This window comes from Gossypium arboreum, chromosome 12 (genome assembly GCF_025698485.1).
Source record: "Gossypium arboreum isolate Shixiya-1 chromosome 12, ASM2569848v2, whole genome shotgun sequence".
NCBI classification, from domain to species: domain Eukaryota; kingdom Viridiplantae; phylum Streptophyta; class Magnoliopsida; order Malvales; family Malvaceae; genus Gossypium; species Gossypium arboreum.
The window spans coordinates 94,479,332-94,493,957 of NC_069081.1; the positions used below are offsets into that span (position 1 = coordinate 94,479,332).

Here is a 14,626-nt window from a genome sequence, read left to right on the forward strand (position 1 = left end):
ACAGTCTCCTTTCATAGTGGCCCAATAATAGCCAAACCTCATGATTTGCCTTGTCATCATGAACCCATTTGCATGCGTCCCACATATACCTTCGTGAACTTCTTCTAAAATTAGCTTAGCTTCCCCAGGGTTGACACATCTCAAAAGTACTTGGTCTTTCCTTCTCTTGTATAGGATATCCCCGTCCAAGACATAGTCACAAGCTAACCTTCTCAAAGTTCGTTTGTCATTTTCATTGGCTTGTTCAGGGTATTTACGATCTCTCACATATCGCAATACATCCTGATACCAAGGGCTATCATCCTTTTCTTCTTTCTCAATGTTGCAACAATGAGCTGGAGCCTCATAGACACTCATTTGAATTGGTCTCATCTCTTCCTCTTTATTTGCCTTAATCATTGAGGCCAAGGTTGCTAAAGCATCTGCCATCTGATTTTCGTCTCGTGGGAGAAAATTGAAGGTGATGTCATCGAACTCCTCTAGTAACCCCAAAACTACCCTTCGATAATTGATCAATTTAGGGTCCCTTGTCTCCCATTCACCTCTCAACTGATAAATTACCAACGCAGAATCTCCATATACTTCTAGGGTTTTTATACCTCATTCTATAGCTGCTTGGAGTCCCATGATGCATGCTTCGTACTCAGCCATATTGTTTGTACAGTCAAAGTCCAACTTACACGTGAACGGGTAATGATCACTATTTGAGGATACCAAGACCGCCCCAATTCCATTTCTGACTGCGTTAGAAGCCTCATCAAAATTTAGCCTCCAAAGAGAATCTTCAGTGGTTGCTATACACATTAACTCTTCATTTGGAAAATCGAAGTTCAATGGCTCATAATTCTCTAGAGCCTTATTGGCCAAAAAGTCTACTACCGCACTTCCTTTTATAGCTTTCTGACTTACGTAGACTATATCAAACTCTAAAAGCAAAATTTTTCATCTCGCCATTTTCCCATTTAGAGCTGTTGACTCCATCATGTATTTTAATGGATCAAGTTTTGAGATGAGCCAAGTGATATGGTATAGCATGTAATGTCTTAATCTCCGTGTTATCCAAATCAGTGTATAACACAACTTTTCAATTGGTGGATATCTCATTTCACAGTCAGTGAATTTCTTACTGAGATAATAAATTGCCTTCTCTTTTTTCCCTGATTCATCATGCTGACCAATCACACATCCCATAGAATTACTGAATACTAACAAGTACAATATTAACGGTTTGTCTGGGCTTGGTGGAGATAATACCGGGGCATTCAACAAATACTGCTTGACCTTTTCAAAAGCATTCTGGCATTCCTCATCCCAAATTCCTTGATTGTGCTTTCTGAGGAGGCGAAAGATAGGATCGCATTTCTCGGTCAGTTGTGAAATGAACCGAGCGATGTAATTCAACCTTCCTAGGAATCCTCGAACTTCCTTCTGAGTACGTGGCGTAGGCAACTCTTGTATGGCTCTGACCTTGTCTGAATCGATTTCAATTCCCTTTTCACTGACTATGAAGCCTAATAACTTTCCCGATCTGTCTCCAAAGGTACACTTTGTTGGATTGAGTTTCAACTAAAATTTCCTCAATCTCAAGAACAATCTTCTTAAAACCTCAATGTGCTCTTTTTCTGTACGCGACTTGGCAATCATATCATCAACATACACCTCAATATCCTTGTGCATCATGTCGTGGAATAAGTTTACCATGGCTCGCTGGTATGTTGCCCTTGCGTTCTTCAGTCCAAATGGCATTACTTTGTAGCAAAAAGGTGCCCCACAAGGTTATGAAGGTAGTTTTATCCATGTCCTCTGGATGCATCTTTATCTAATTGTATCCTGAGAAACCATCCATGAAGGAGAACAATGAATATCCCGCTGTGTTGTCTACTAAAGTGTCAATGTGTGACAAAGGAAAATTATCCTTTGGGCTTGCTTTGTTTAGATCCCTGTAATCAACACACATTCGTACCTTCCTATCTTTCTTAGGAACAGGTACAATGTTAGCTATCCATTTAGAGTACTTCACCTCTTGTAAGAATCCTGCATCGAACTGCTTTTTAACCTCATCTTTTATTTTTAGTAAAATGTCTAGCTGCATTCTCTGCAACTTCTGTTGGACTGGTTTACAGTCCTGTCTTATCGGAAGACGATGTACTACAATGTTAGTGTTCAATCCAAGCATATCCTGATATGACCAGGCGAAGATATCCTTGAACTCTCGAAGTAACCCAACCAGACCACACCTTGTATCCTCGGTAATCAGTGTTCCAATTTTCAACTCCTTCCCTTCCTTTAGGGCTATATTCTCTATTGCCTCTTTCTCATGTGGCATGATTTGTTTCTCCTCCTGCTTTACCATTCTTAACAGATCAAGAGATACGTCACAATCTTGAACATCTTCAAAAGCTTGAGGTTCCTCTAAACACATGTCTTGCTCGCAAGAGAAATCAAGAGTTGCAGTATCAGTGCTTAAATCATTGATATCTAAGGACCTGTGGGGGTATGAAAGAATATACAAAGAATGAATGAATCTAAGAATGATTGTTTATGTGCTACGAATAAAAGAATAAGAATTGCCAAAATTTAAAGGAATACTGGTTGATAAAAGTGAAACAATATTCGTTTAAATTGATCAAAGTTATGTTTTATTTAAATAATAATAGATGAACATAAGCCTATTTCACAAATGTAATCTTACTACTCCTAGGCCGTAGAGTAATAGACATGTTTCGAGAATTACTCTGAAAAATTCCTAAAGCCTACAGGAAGGTCTTTCACAGTCCAATTGTTCAGAGAGCTCCTTGGTTTGTAAGGGCGAATGCCCTTGAAGTTTCCTTGCTCCAATCCCTCATCGTGTACAGTATTAATTTGATGACTTTCTTCTACTAGTAATCCTTCCAACTTAAAGGATTTGGATATAGGTGGGAATGCCATCGGTTCCTACTCCACTTTTCCTCCATTCAGACGCGCCTTTCTTCTCGCTTGGCGCTTCTCAATCTCTTGCCTCTTGTGCTTAGGGTCTGGCTTGAAGCCCAAACCAAAGCAATCTTTCTTCTCAAACAGTTTTGGGATTTGAATTCCTCCTTGCAACTGTCTTCCTAGTCTTTTTCCTGGCAATGCCCCTTTTCCTACCATCATTTGCAGGGCCATCCTTGTGGTTCTGGACATTTTGGGTAACGGCACCTCACTTCCTTCCAAAATGAAGGTTGCATTGATGATTTCTAAAGAGCGAAAATAGCACTCAATAGCTTCTTCATTCGCCTCGACATAGGGGACCTTGCTAGTGACTGCTGCTATAATATCCTCCTCCGCATTGATGGTTATTAACCGTCTATCTGTTACTAACTTCAATTTTTGGTGCAATGAGGAAGGCACCGCTCCTGCCGAGTGTATCCATAGCCTCCCCAATAAACAATTATAGGAGGGCTTGATATTCATCACCAAGAAATCAACTTCATAGGTATTTGGCCCAATTTCCAAAGGGATGTCGATTCGTCCCATCACTTTCCTTTCAGTTCCATCAAAGGATCTTACCACATTATGACATGTTTTCATATGCGAACTGTCAATGGGTAATCTGTTTAAGGTGGATAATGGTAGGACGTTCAAAGCTGACCCATTATCAATGAGTACACTTGGCAGCATGTATCCTTTGCACCGAGTGGTGATGTGCAAGGCTTTGGTTGACCCTATGCCCCCAGGTGGAATTTCATCATCATTAAAATAGATGAAATTGTCAGCACTAATGTTATTTACGAACCAGTCCAATTTGTTAACGGATATGTCGTGGGTGACATATGTTTCGTTAAGCACATTCAATAATGCGTTCCGATGCACCTCAGAACTCAGAAGTAGGGCTAATATTGATATACGCGATGGCTGCTTACGCAACTGCTCGACCACACTATACTCGCTATGCTTAAGGAACTTGAAGAACTCCTTAGCCTCCTCCTCCTTCACCGACACATTGATGAGTATTTCAGTCTCTTTCTCTTTCTCAACCTCGACACCTTTTGTCTTTGTGGGCTCCACTTTGACGCCCCCCGTATCATAACGTTTCCCACTCCGCGTATGGGAACCTTCATTTTGCACACTCCTAGATGCACTGACTATACTATCTTCTTCAGGTACTGTTACACTGCAATCATAACTCCATGGTACCCTCTTGTCATCCTTGTAAGGGAAAGGATTGGGTTTATGGATGACAACCCTGGGCCCGGTTCGCACCTTTACTTCATTATTCCCCAGTAAGGAAATAATAATTCTCGGCCGGTAGGTTTCTTGTCGTTCATTTTCCAGTACACATAATTGTCCTTCGCCAGGACTACCCTCAGAAATCTGTAGCTCTTTGTTAACCATAAGGCCTTGCACCATGGCCTTAAACTTCTTACAATTTTGGATCACATGACCCATCTCTCCATGGAATTCGCAATAATTCTCTATTCCTCTTCTACCTTTTCTAGAGGTCAACATACCTCTCTTCATCATCTCCTGCCATATTACTTTTATGGGTGTGTTTACCTCAGCAACATCTTCCTTGATTTTTCCTTCCTTTGTTTCATCGATGGCATTCACTCCTTAATTTTCATGATCTGGTAAAGGATTTTCGGTATTAGGAGTACTGTCGAACTTCACAACCCCCATCTTAATAAGCCTCTCTACGTTCTTCTTGAATCCGGTGCAGTTTTCAATCGAATGCCCCGGTATTCCCGCGTGATATTCGCATTTAGCATTTGCATCATACCATTTGGGGAACGGTGGCTGTAGTGGTTTCAAGTGAAATGGAGCGATAGCATGTGTATCGTATAAGCTTTGATAAAGCTCACGCACAGGGATAGGCGTGAATTGTATCCTCTCTGAATTCTATCTTGTACCCGATTCCTGTCTTTAAGCACTTTGTTGCTCTGCTTTGGGTTGACCAATTGTGACTGCTCTCGAGTTGAGGCTATTCATATTATTTACCTCGTTGTCCTTTTTTCTTGGGGCTGATCTTTTAGCCACTTCCCCCTCGATTTTACCGCCTCTCACGGCATTCTCAATCATCTCACCTGCCATAATTATATCCGCGAAACTTTTCGTGGTACTTCGAATCATGTGAGTGATGAATGGCGCCTTCAAAGTGTTGATAAATAACATGGTGGTTTCCTTTTCCAACAATGGTGGTTGTACTTGCATTGCCACCTCCCTCCATCGTTGTGCATATTGCCTAAAATTTTTATTAGGTTTTTTCTCCATGTTTTGAAGTATGATCCTATCTCGGCCATATCACCACATAGTTGTCTTTGTTGCATGAAGGCTCTGCGCTGATCTCTCCATGTACTTATTCTTGCACGGCTCAACTGATTGTACCATCTAGCCGCTGCTCCTACTAAGCTGTCCTGAAAACAATGGATCAATAATTGATCATTGTTCATATATCCAGTCATTCTCCTACAAAACATTGTTATGTGTGCCTCTAGACAAGTAGTCCCGTTGTACTTTTCAAACTCTAGCATCTTAAATTTATTAGGAAGCACTAAATCTGGGACCAAACTTAAGTCTTTGGCATCAATCCCATGATGATTGCCAGCGCCTTCCAAAACTCTAAACTTCTCCTCTAACCACTTGTAACGATCCTCCAATTGTTTCGCGGATTCGATTGCCATTCTTTCCTTCTCCATCGACCCAAATCAGGAGTGATAGGGTTGATCGAGCTATCACCCAAATTATTTCCCAACCCAGATGGGAAATTTACAGGGATTCCAGCATCAACTGGCCCATGTTGAGGCCTCACGGTGACAGATGGCCTTCTAGGAAGTGCCTCGATTTGTAGTGGCACATGAGGCGGAGTAAAGCCCGGAGGAGGACCTTCATTCTCCTCTTCAGTGATCACCATGGGAGCTTTTCCTTTATCAGTGGCTCTCAGCAGCTGAGCCATTTCAGCCATCATGTTCCTCTGAGCTTCTAGTATTTGCTCCATTATTTCATTCTGCATTTTGGCCAACTGCTCTTGCATTTGGTCTTGCATATCTTTTTGCAATTGCTCAAACCTTTGATCCATACTCTTAGTTTTAGTGCGAGTGCCGTAAGGATGTGTGATTTTCAGATTTTCTTTTCTACCTTCTGAAGTAAACTTTAACTAATTAGGGTCTTTCTATAACTTTGAATACAAACGATGTGATGAAATGAGATACAAATGCATGAATGCAAAAAGGATATCGATTCTGGTTCAACTTCATTTAGAAAACTTTATTTAGAAAAAGAATATCTTTATATACAAGAGGATTACAAATAGGCTTTCGCCCTAAGGCCCAAAGTTTTAACTCTATCTAATAAAAGGGCTAACTCTCGTCCTATATCCGACGACGATGAATACAATAGGCTCAATACATCAGTTCAAATTGCCAAGTCTTGCACATATTCAGCAACCTCTCGAATCTGGGCTATAGCCTCACCAATGACATGATCCCTTTCTCTGACCTGTCCTCTAGCCTGATGAAGCTCTCATTTCAGATAATCTTCTTGTGCCTTAAGCTGCTCAACCCGGAGTTCACCGTCATGCAATGCCATTTCCAAATCTTCAACCTTGCTTTTTAGCTCCTTTAACTCGACCGTAGAATTATGATTTTGGTGCCAACGCAAGGATCTTCCAAGCTCAACTAACTTAGTCTTTAACCCTTTATTCTCTTCCTCTAATGCCAAATTCTGCACCTGTATCTCTTGGAACTTCCTCTCCCAATACTCGGCTCTAGCCTTTTCCTCTTGGACTTTTTTCTGCAACTGATCTGAAGATCCTCCTACTCTCGCTCTCCTCAAGGATACTTGTGCCCTTTTGTAATGCTCCTTTAGATCATCTCGATCTTCCTCAATCTTCCTCTTTTCTTTCCTCTCTTTCTCGACCTCCATCTTTTGAATGTCGACGTCCAAACTCAAGTACATCTTTTCTTCTTCGAGCTTTGCTACCTTCTTCTCGAACTTCAAGCTCTTTCTCTCGAACTCCTGCTTCATAATTTCTAACTCTGAGGGCATTACTTGCAAATATTCCTTTACCAGTCGAGCTCCTTCCATGCTTGGCTTAGGAATGTTATCATTAACCTTTCTGCCTCTCCATTCAACGTATTCCAGTGTGGTTGCAGGGCTAATAGCTACTTCTTTCAACCAACAAGTCTTTTTCCAAGCACTAGAAACTTCACTAACCTTCCTCTTGTAATCGGCTCCTCTGTATACGAACTCACTTTGCGCTAACCCCTGAGTTGCTGGTATGAACTGTCTCAATCCATGCTGCCTCAGCATGAGCAAATGGGCATAACCAATGGCACCCCAAATTCCCAACAAGGGGACCCAATCAAAACTACCGCATCGGTAAAAAACCTCAGCAGGAATCATCCACGGAGCCCTCCACTCGACATCTTTCGACTGAAGGTTATGAAGTAGCACCATCCAATTCTCTTTTGGAACATCAACTCTCTTAGTTGAAGCTACTATGTCCTTCAACGGTGAGTAATCCTCAAAGAAGACCCGACAAACCACTCTATCTATCAACCGAAAATGACTGTAGAACCAAGCCAAAAGTAACTGAACACATCCTATAAACCTGCCAGCACTAACCCTCCTACATGCACCTAAAGACCTGAATGTCTCCGCCAAAATTGCAGGGACGGAAGTGACCTTTTTACTGAGTCGATGAAAAAGATCCGTGGTTGCCTCATCCACATATCCCAAAGCCCTAGGGAAGACCATCGATCCATACAAACTTAAGGCAAAAACATTTACCTTCTTCGTCTCATCAGGGTGTGTCAGAATCAGATCTTTCAAGGCGTCCCACGAAATGCACTTGCACTCACATTTCTCTTTAATTCTGGCCGTGGTCCAATGCTCGTTCATCCCCGTAATAATCATCAATTTTTTCCAAAAGGTAGGGACACAAGCAACTCGAGAATAGATCCTATCATTCTGAAACCAGGGACAACGAAGTAAGGCAATGTACTCCTCCACAGTAGGTACCAAGTCTACTTCCCCAAAAGTGAAACAACTGTACGCCGGGTTCCAAAACTGAGCAAGGGTTCAGAATAAGTGCTCGTCTACTTGAACATCGAGCAAGTAAGGTAAGTCTCCATAATTATCATAGAATAACTGCTTGGTCTTTTTGTCCCACTAATCCCAAATTTCCTTAAGCTCTTGGAGATTATTCTGCGTGACACTAATACGAGTGTAATCTGACAGCGCTGACATGTATCCCATAGTTATACTATCTCTCTTTTCTAGTTGCGTTTGCTCAGACCATCTATGGACGTTGGCGTTGTCTTCCACTCTATCAAGAAGTCCGTTCTCCATAGTAAAACTCTTTATCTTAGAAACTAACCGTGAATGGATACCTTTGTAAATGCAAAATGACATGCAAACAAAAGAAAAGAAACAGTCAGTACCGCATGATATCAATAAATCTCAATAATAACTTATAGGGTAATGTCTAGAATTTAACATCTAACTAAGCTGGGTTCTTACGGTTTTCTATATAAGGTCGGTTCTAAAGTTTGAGGTACCCGAACCAGCAGATTCCTCGATTCTCACCCATTTTAGGCTCATTTGAAACGAGTTCAGTTCAGGGGAATACATTTCCCTATGGCTACACGAAGATGAAAATCTCACGAAACCATAGATACGGATGTATCCCGAAAGTGATCCACTATCCTGCATGGAGGCGAAAACCTCACGAAGGCGTAGTTTCTCACTCCCACTTAAGGGTGTAACCACAACGGTCATGCAAATGCAATGCGTATCAGAATATAGCAACACATGTAATAATACAAACACATGTAATGCAAAGAGGATTAAATTTTAAAATTTTTAATTTTCGACATTAAGACAAGAAATAATCAATTACACGGCTTGGCTCTCTTATTAGTCCCCAGCGGAGTCGCCAAGCTGTCGAAACCATTTTTAAATTGAGTTTTGGAAAATTGGAATCGACTTTAAGAAACGGAAACAGGAGTCGCCACCAATATTTTTTAGGTGTGATTGGATCACCTTTAAAACATTTTGTTTTAAAATCATTAGTTTTGGTCTACGAAATCATAAGATGGGTTCGGGAGCCGGTTACATACGAGGAAGGGTTAGCAACCTCGTAATGCCCAAAAATTGGTACCTAATTGATTATCAAGTGTTTTTAATGTCGAAAATTTAAAATTTTTAAGATGTAATCCTCTTTAAAATATTTTGATTTTGTAAATTGGAGTTCACTCGTATCAAAGTATTGACATTAAGTTAGCTTTTTAGAAATCTCCATCTCGAAACAACAAAACGCCACATCCAATAAGTTAGGACATATTGCTTTGCAATTCTAAGACAGTTGCTCACATTTTGAAAACCTTTAAAAACTTAGAAGGGTACTTGATTATTTGAACTCAACGAGAAAAGTTGTAACCCAATAAGTTAGGGCACTACTTTCTCGAAATTTCCAAACACCAAGCATTGCCTTTATATTTTTTGAAAACTTTGGAGCCTTATTTTTTTTTTTAAATGATGCGTGGGGAATTGTATTGCATTACAAATCATACATAGTAACATATTATTGTAGTAAGTAAATAATACATGCATTTAAACAAAATGATGGCAATAATATAAAGATCGTGCATTAGATACATACATATAAAACTAATATACATATATAGCAAATATTAACAATAAACAAAACATACAAACATACAAGTAATAATTAAATAATGCATGATATACAAAAAGAGTAATACAATATCAATGTACATATTCATGAAATGTAATATCAAAATATAAAATAACATATAACACATGATATATGCAATATAAAAAATAAAATAAGTTATTATTAACAAAATATACATATAGTACAAATAAAAACATAATATTTAATAATAATTTTAAAATAGTATTTGCTATACAATATATAAAAACATAATAACAAAATATTTATAAAAGAATAATAATTATATATAAAATATATGGGGTTTTAAAAATATATAAAATAAAAGTATGTAAAAGAATTTATAAAATAACACATAATATAAAAATATCATTTTAAAGTAAAATAATACATAATAAATAAATAATTAATAATTTAACATGTGTATAATATGAGTTAAAATATAATTTAATTTACAAATTTTAAAATTTTAAATAATATAATGAATAATATAAACATAAATAATATAATAGATAATATATGATATACATAACAAATATAGAATAAAAATAAAAATATAATAAAAGTTATATAATAAAATATAATTTAAATATATATAGAAAATAAGTAATATAATAGATATAATATAAAATGATGAAAGTATATATGTAAAAACAATATATATATAAATAATTAATAAATATATAATACAAGTAAAAATATAATAATAATATAAAAATAATGATGTAAAATAATAATAATAATTTGTGAAAAATAATAGATAATAAATAATATTGATATATTTAATAAAATAATCTTACAATATATAATATAAAAGCAAGGTTAAAAAATAAAACAAATAACAATATATGAAATATATATATATATAATAAATAAATATATAGGGCTAAATTTAAAGTTCAAAGAAAATTATCAAGTAATTCAAAAGAAATAAAATTGAATTTAGGTCCCAATTAAAACGCGTGTAAAACAAAAGGAACTCATTGGGCAAATTGCCCTATTCCCAAAACAATATTGCTTCCCGAATGTGATTTAATAACCGTTGGGACTAAATTGAAACAATTGTAAAATATTAGGGCTAAATTAAAAATAGAATAAAACGTAATTATAAATTAAAAGAGATGGAAGGAGTGATTGGGTAATTAGCCCAATTCTAAAAAACACGCGGATACTCCCCGGGTAATCGGGTCAACGCGCAGATCCTAGTTTATATACGACGTCGTTTTAAGCTTATTGGATTAAGCTAAAAGCGGCGTGGATTACTCGTTGTGGCTATATAAGCCAAACTATTAGTTTTAAATCATTTTGAATCGGTTCGAGGAAAAAGAAAAAATTCTCTGAAAGAGAGTTGGGGAGGGTATTCGAGGTCACCGACCTCTATCTGAGGTCTCAGATGCTCCACGCGCCTCGTCTTCTCCTCCGCATGCGGTGGTCGGAGGTTTAAAACCTCGCCTTTCAACGCCGATTAAAGGTATTGCTTTCTCTTTTCATTATTTGCAGTATATATATGTACATATATCTAAAAAAAATTCACCTTTATGTATTCAATCGATTGAGATGCTTGCTCTGTATATGTGTACGAGAACAAATTCTTTTGCTGAATCTCTAAACTTTTATTGATTCTCTCTGTGTATTCTTTTTTCGAACGTAAGTCTTTACATCATTTTATTTGGGCTTTTATAGCCACTGCTTTGTTACATAAACTGGAAAAGAAATCTTCGATTTCTTTCCATTTCTTGTCCACCGTATCCACCGTATCTTTGATTGTGATCTGCTGAAATCCTTTTATTTTAGTTTCCTTTTTTTGTTTTTCCGTATCTGCTGGGCTTCCTTTTCTTTTACAGGTACTTACGAGAAATTTGGTGGTGACGAGGGCTGGTGTAGATTCGCGCGCTGATTTCGGAGGCAGAGTCACAGCGCTGATGGCCTCGATTGGGGAGCTAGACAGACGCTCCCCGAACCTTCCAAAACTTGTTGCGGCGCGAGGGGAAAGAGCTAGGGTTGAAAACCCTAGCTGATAATTTTAGGCTTTTGGGCCTCTGTTGTTTGGGTCTAGTTTAGGTCTGGGCCTTGGGTGTATTTGGGTTAAGGTTGTAAGTGGGTCCACTGGGTAGCTTTAGGCCTACTAGGTGGTATCCGGGTAAATGGGTCCGAGATGTTTGATTTTGGGCCCACTGTTTGGGCTTTGTAACATGAACTGTTTATTTTTGAATGGACTTTTAAAATAAACATTTATTTTTTGTTTCTGTTTTAGTTAAGGGCCCGGTCAAATTTGGGCTATTACAGATATTATTATAAATAGAAAAAAAAAACCTCTCAAACCTAATAGACAGTTAGATTTTGTTAAATCGAATTTTGGGGCGAGTTGAATCTAATTTTTCAATTGGTTGGATCAAAATTGAATATAATTTTGTTTCTTTTAGTTGGATTTAAGGAAAGTAAATTAATATTTGCTTTTAGGTCCGTGAAATAATATACTTAGCACGTTGAAATAGTTGGAAGGTTAAATATTATTGCGGATAGCAAAAGAAATAAAAAACTCAAACCTAATAAATGGTTAGATTTTTTTAATCTGGTAAGTGAAATCTAATTTTTCAATTAATCGGATCAAAATCGAAATAAGATGTAGCTTTATTTTATTTTTTGAATTCTCTAGTTATTGCATGCAAAGGACATGTAACCCACCCATCACTCTCACTAAAGGTATACTCCAACAATAAACAATAATCGAAGTAAGAATGTCAACATCGAACCAAGAAGCTTTTTGGCATTAAAACTTGGATTCAAAGTTCAATTTACCTTAAAAAAATTAATAGCCATGAATTCTGAAATGGTTAAGTTCATTGACATTAAAGAACAATCATACAGCCTGTTAAAGAGCATGGAGAAACACACATGCAAACACCAATGCCGTCTTGAAATTTTCTATGTACAGAACCAAATTCAAAATGAACACGTAAATACAACCACATGTTTGGTTTGAATCAGATTAGGAATGATATAATCAAATCAATCATCAAGAAATTTGATGATGATGACGAGGAAGCATTGCATTTGTAAATTAACATATTTCCATATATCTATAGAATATCCCAAAGTACAGACACACGAAAGGGCAAATACCAGAAGGTTTCTGCAAACATAAATGATAAAAGCTACTTTAAATATTTCGCCAAAGGCTAAAACGCAACATACAAATTTGCTGTGCATAAAGGAAGAAGTTTTTTTTTTTTTTTTTTAAATTTTATCCATCAAAAGTCGAGCATATCGGCTGCGTCGAACAAGGGAGTTGCCATGGCTTCATCAGAGGATCGGAGATCTCCAGGATATCGACGTCGTACCCGCTTCCGTCTTCCGCCATGTGCAGTATCGAGTTCAAGGACTGCAAGCTCTCGGTCAATTCAATTATTTGAGCTCTTAAGACACTGTTGGAAGCTTCCATTTTGACGAAGCGTTGGGTTGTGAACTTGATCTTTTCACAGATCTGGGTGTTATTTTTCTGCAATGCACTCACTTCGTTAACTAAATCTTCGAGTAGCTTTTGTTTCTTCATACGCGATCGCCTCGCTGATTCACGGTTCGACAGCATCCTCTTCCTTTTCTTCTCGTCCATGTTGGCGCATCTTGGGTCGGATTCGGAGGAACTCGCCGGTTTTTGCACAGTAGCCATCTCAGGTGGGAGGGAAATTATTTTTAACAAATTAAATGAAAATTTAGAGATTTTATTTCTTTCAATAATCACAGAAACTAATCTAGTAACTACAACTTAGCTTTAAACGATCACATTGATGAACAAAGGGGTAGTCCTTGAGAAAACATAGAACCAGTAAAGGAAAACGACCGAGAACGAGTGAAGAATATGGATCCGATGCATAGGGATAGCGAAACTCATTGAACACCCAAGATCATTAGACCGCCTTTTTTTTACACCGACACTTACCCAAATTCACAGATCGGACATTAACAAAGACGAAACCCTAAAACCAAATCCCCAAATTTTAAAAAGAGAGAGAGAGGAGATTTTTGAAAGAATACTTAGCTGATTGACTAACAAGAAACAGAGAGCAATTAAAGGCAAAGCTGAAGAAGGTTTTCAAATGAAGAAGAAAGGGTTATTTTATAGGCAAAAGAGGGGTAGTTGATAGATTAGGTTAGTGGCTAAAATAATAATAATAATGGAGGTGGAGGGGTATTTAAGGTATTTTAATTGATTATTTTATTGGAAAATGGAAAGTGCTGGTTGTCACCGCTGGCGTGCGAAGTGTGGGTACAGCTACGATTCCAACTCCGTCTTTGGAGTTGTTTAATGTTTTTTTGACCTTTTTGACAATGATTACTCGAAAATTATATTGATTATTAATTAATTACATTTTATTATTCTTAATTGAAAATAAACATTGAAGATAATAAAAACAAATATGTAATTAATAGGGTAAAGTTGGAGTTCAAATTTCAAATCTCCCAATACCCACAAATACAATTTGTAATATATGGTAATAAATTAGAATTAAGTGCATCTTTATTTAAATATCATCTCTCAATTATAAATGTTATCTTTATTATTAAAATTATTAATATAACTATTAACTAACACATCAAATATTATCTAGTTAAATTTAAAATAAAAATAAAATGTAACTTTTAAAAATAAAATAAAAATAAAGTAAAACTAAAAAACCTTTAATCTAAAAAAAATATTATCTAGCAAAGCTTCACCATTATAAAATTAAAACAAAGAGACCTTTTAATTTAAAAACAGTGAAAGATTATAATATTATTATAAACTTATATATATATATATATATATATATAGATTAGTAATACTTATATATAGAGATTAGAAAAATAAAAGTGAGAATTTTGGAAATTATAGATAAATTATTAAAATAGTCACTTTTGTTTACCTTAGCTTACATTTTAGTCACTTATGTTTGAAATGTTATATTTTAGTCATTTATGTTAACCTGTTGTTAT

The 14,626-nt window shown here is 36.8% G+C and overlaps 1 protein-coding gene across 1 annotated transcript; it reads right to left on the bottom strand.

The window, feature by feature from the left end:
* Window positions 1-12,705: 12,705 nt before the first annotated feature.
* On the bottom strand, window positions 12,706-14,174 carry LOC108476896 (bZIP transcription factor 53-like). The gene has a single exon (XM_017779262.2). It carries the CDS (start codon window positions 13,320-13,322, stop codon window positions 12,897-12,899), a length of 426 nt encoding a protein of 141 aa, XP_017634751.1. The 5' UTR covers window positions 13,323-14,174; the 3' UTR covers window positions 12,706-12,896.
* Window positions 14,175-14,626: the final 452 nt, after the last annotated feature.

Bases quoted from the DNA above. Each gene is read 5' to 3' on its own strand.
- LOC108476896 (XM_017779262.2), bottom strand. From the start codon at position 13,322: ATGGCTACTGTGCAAAAACCGGCGAGTTCCTCCGAATCCGACCCAAGA.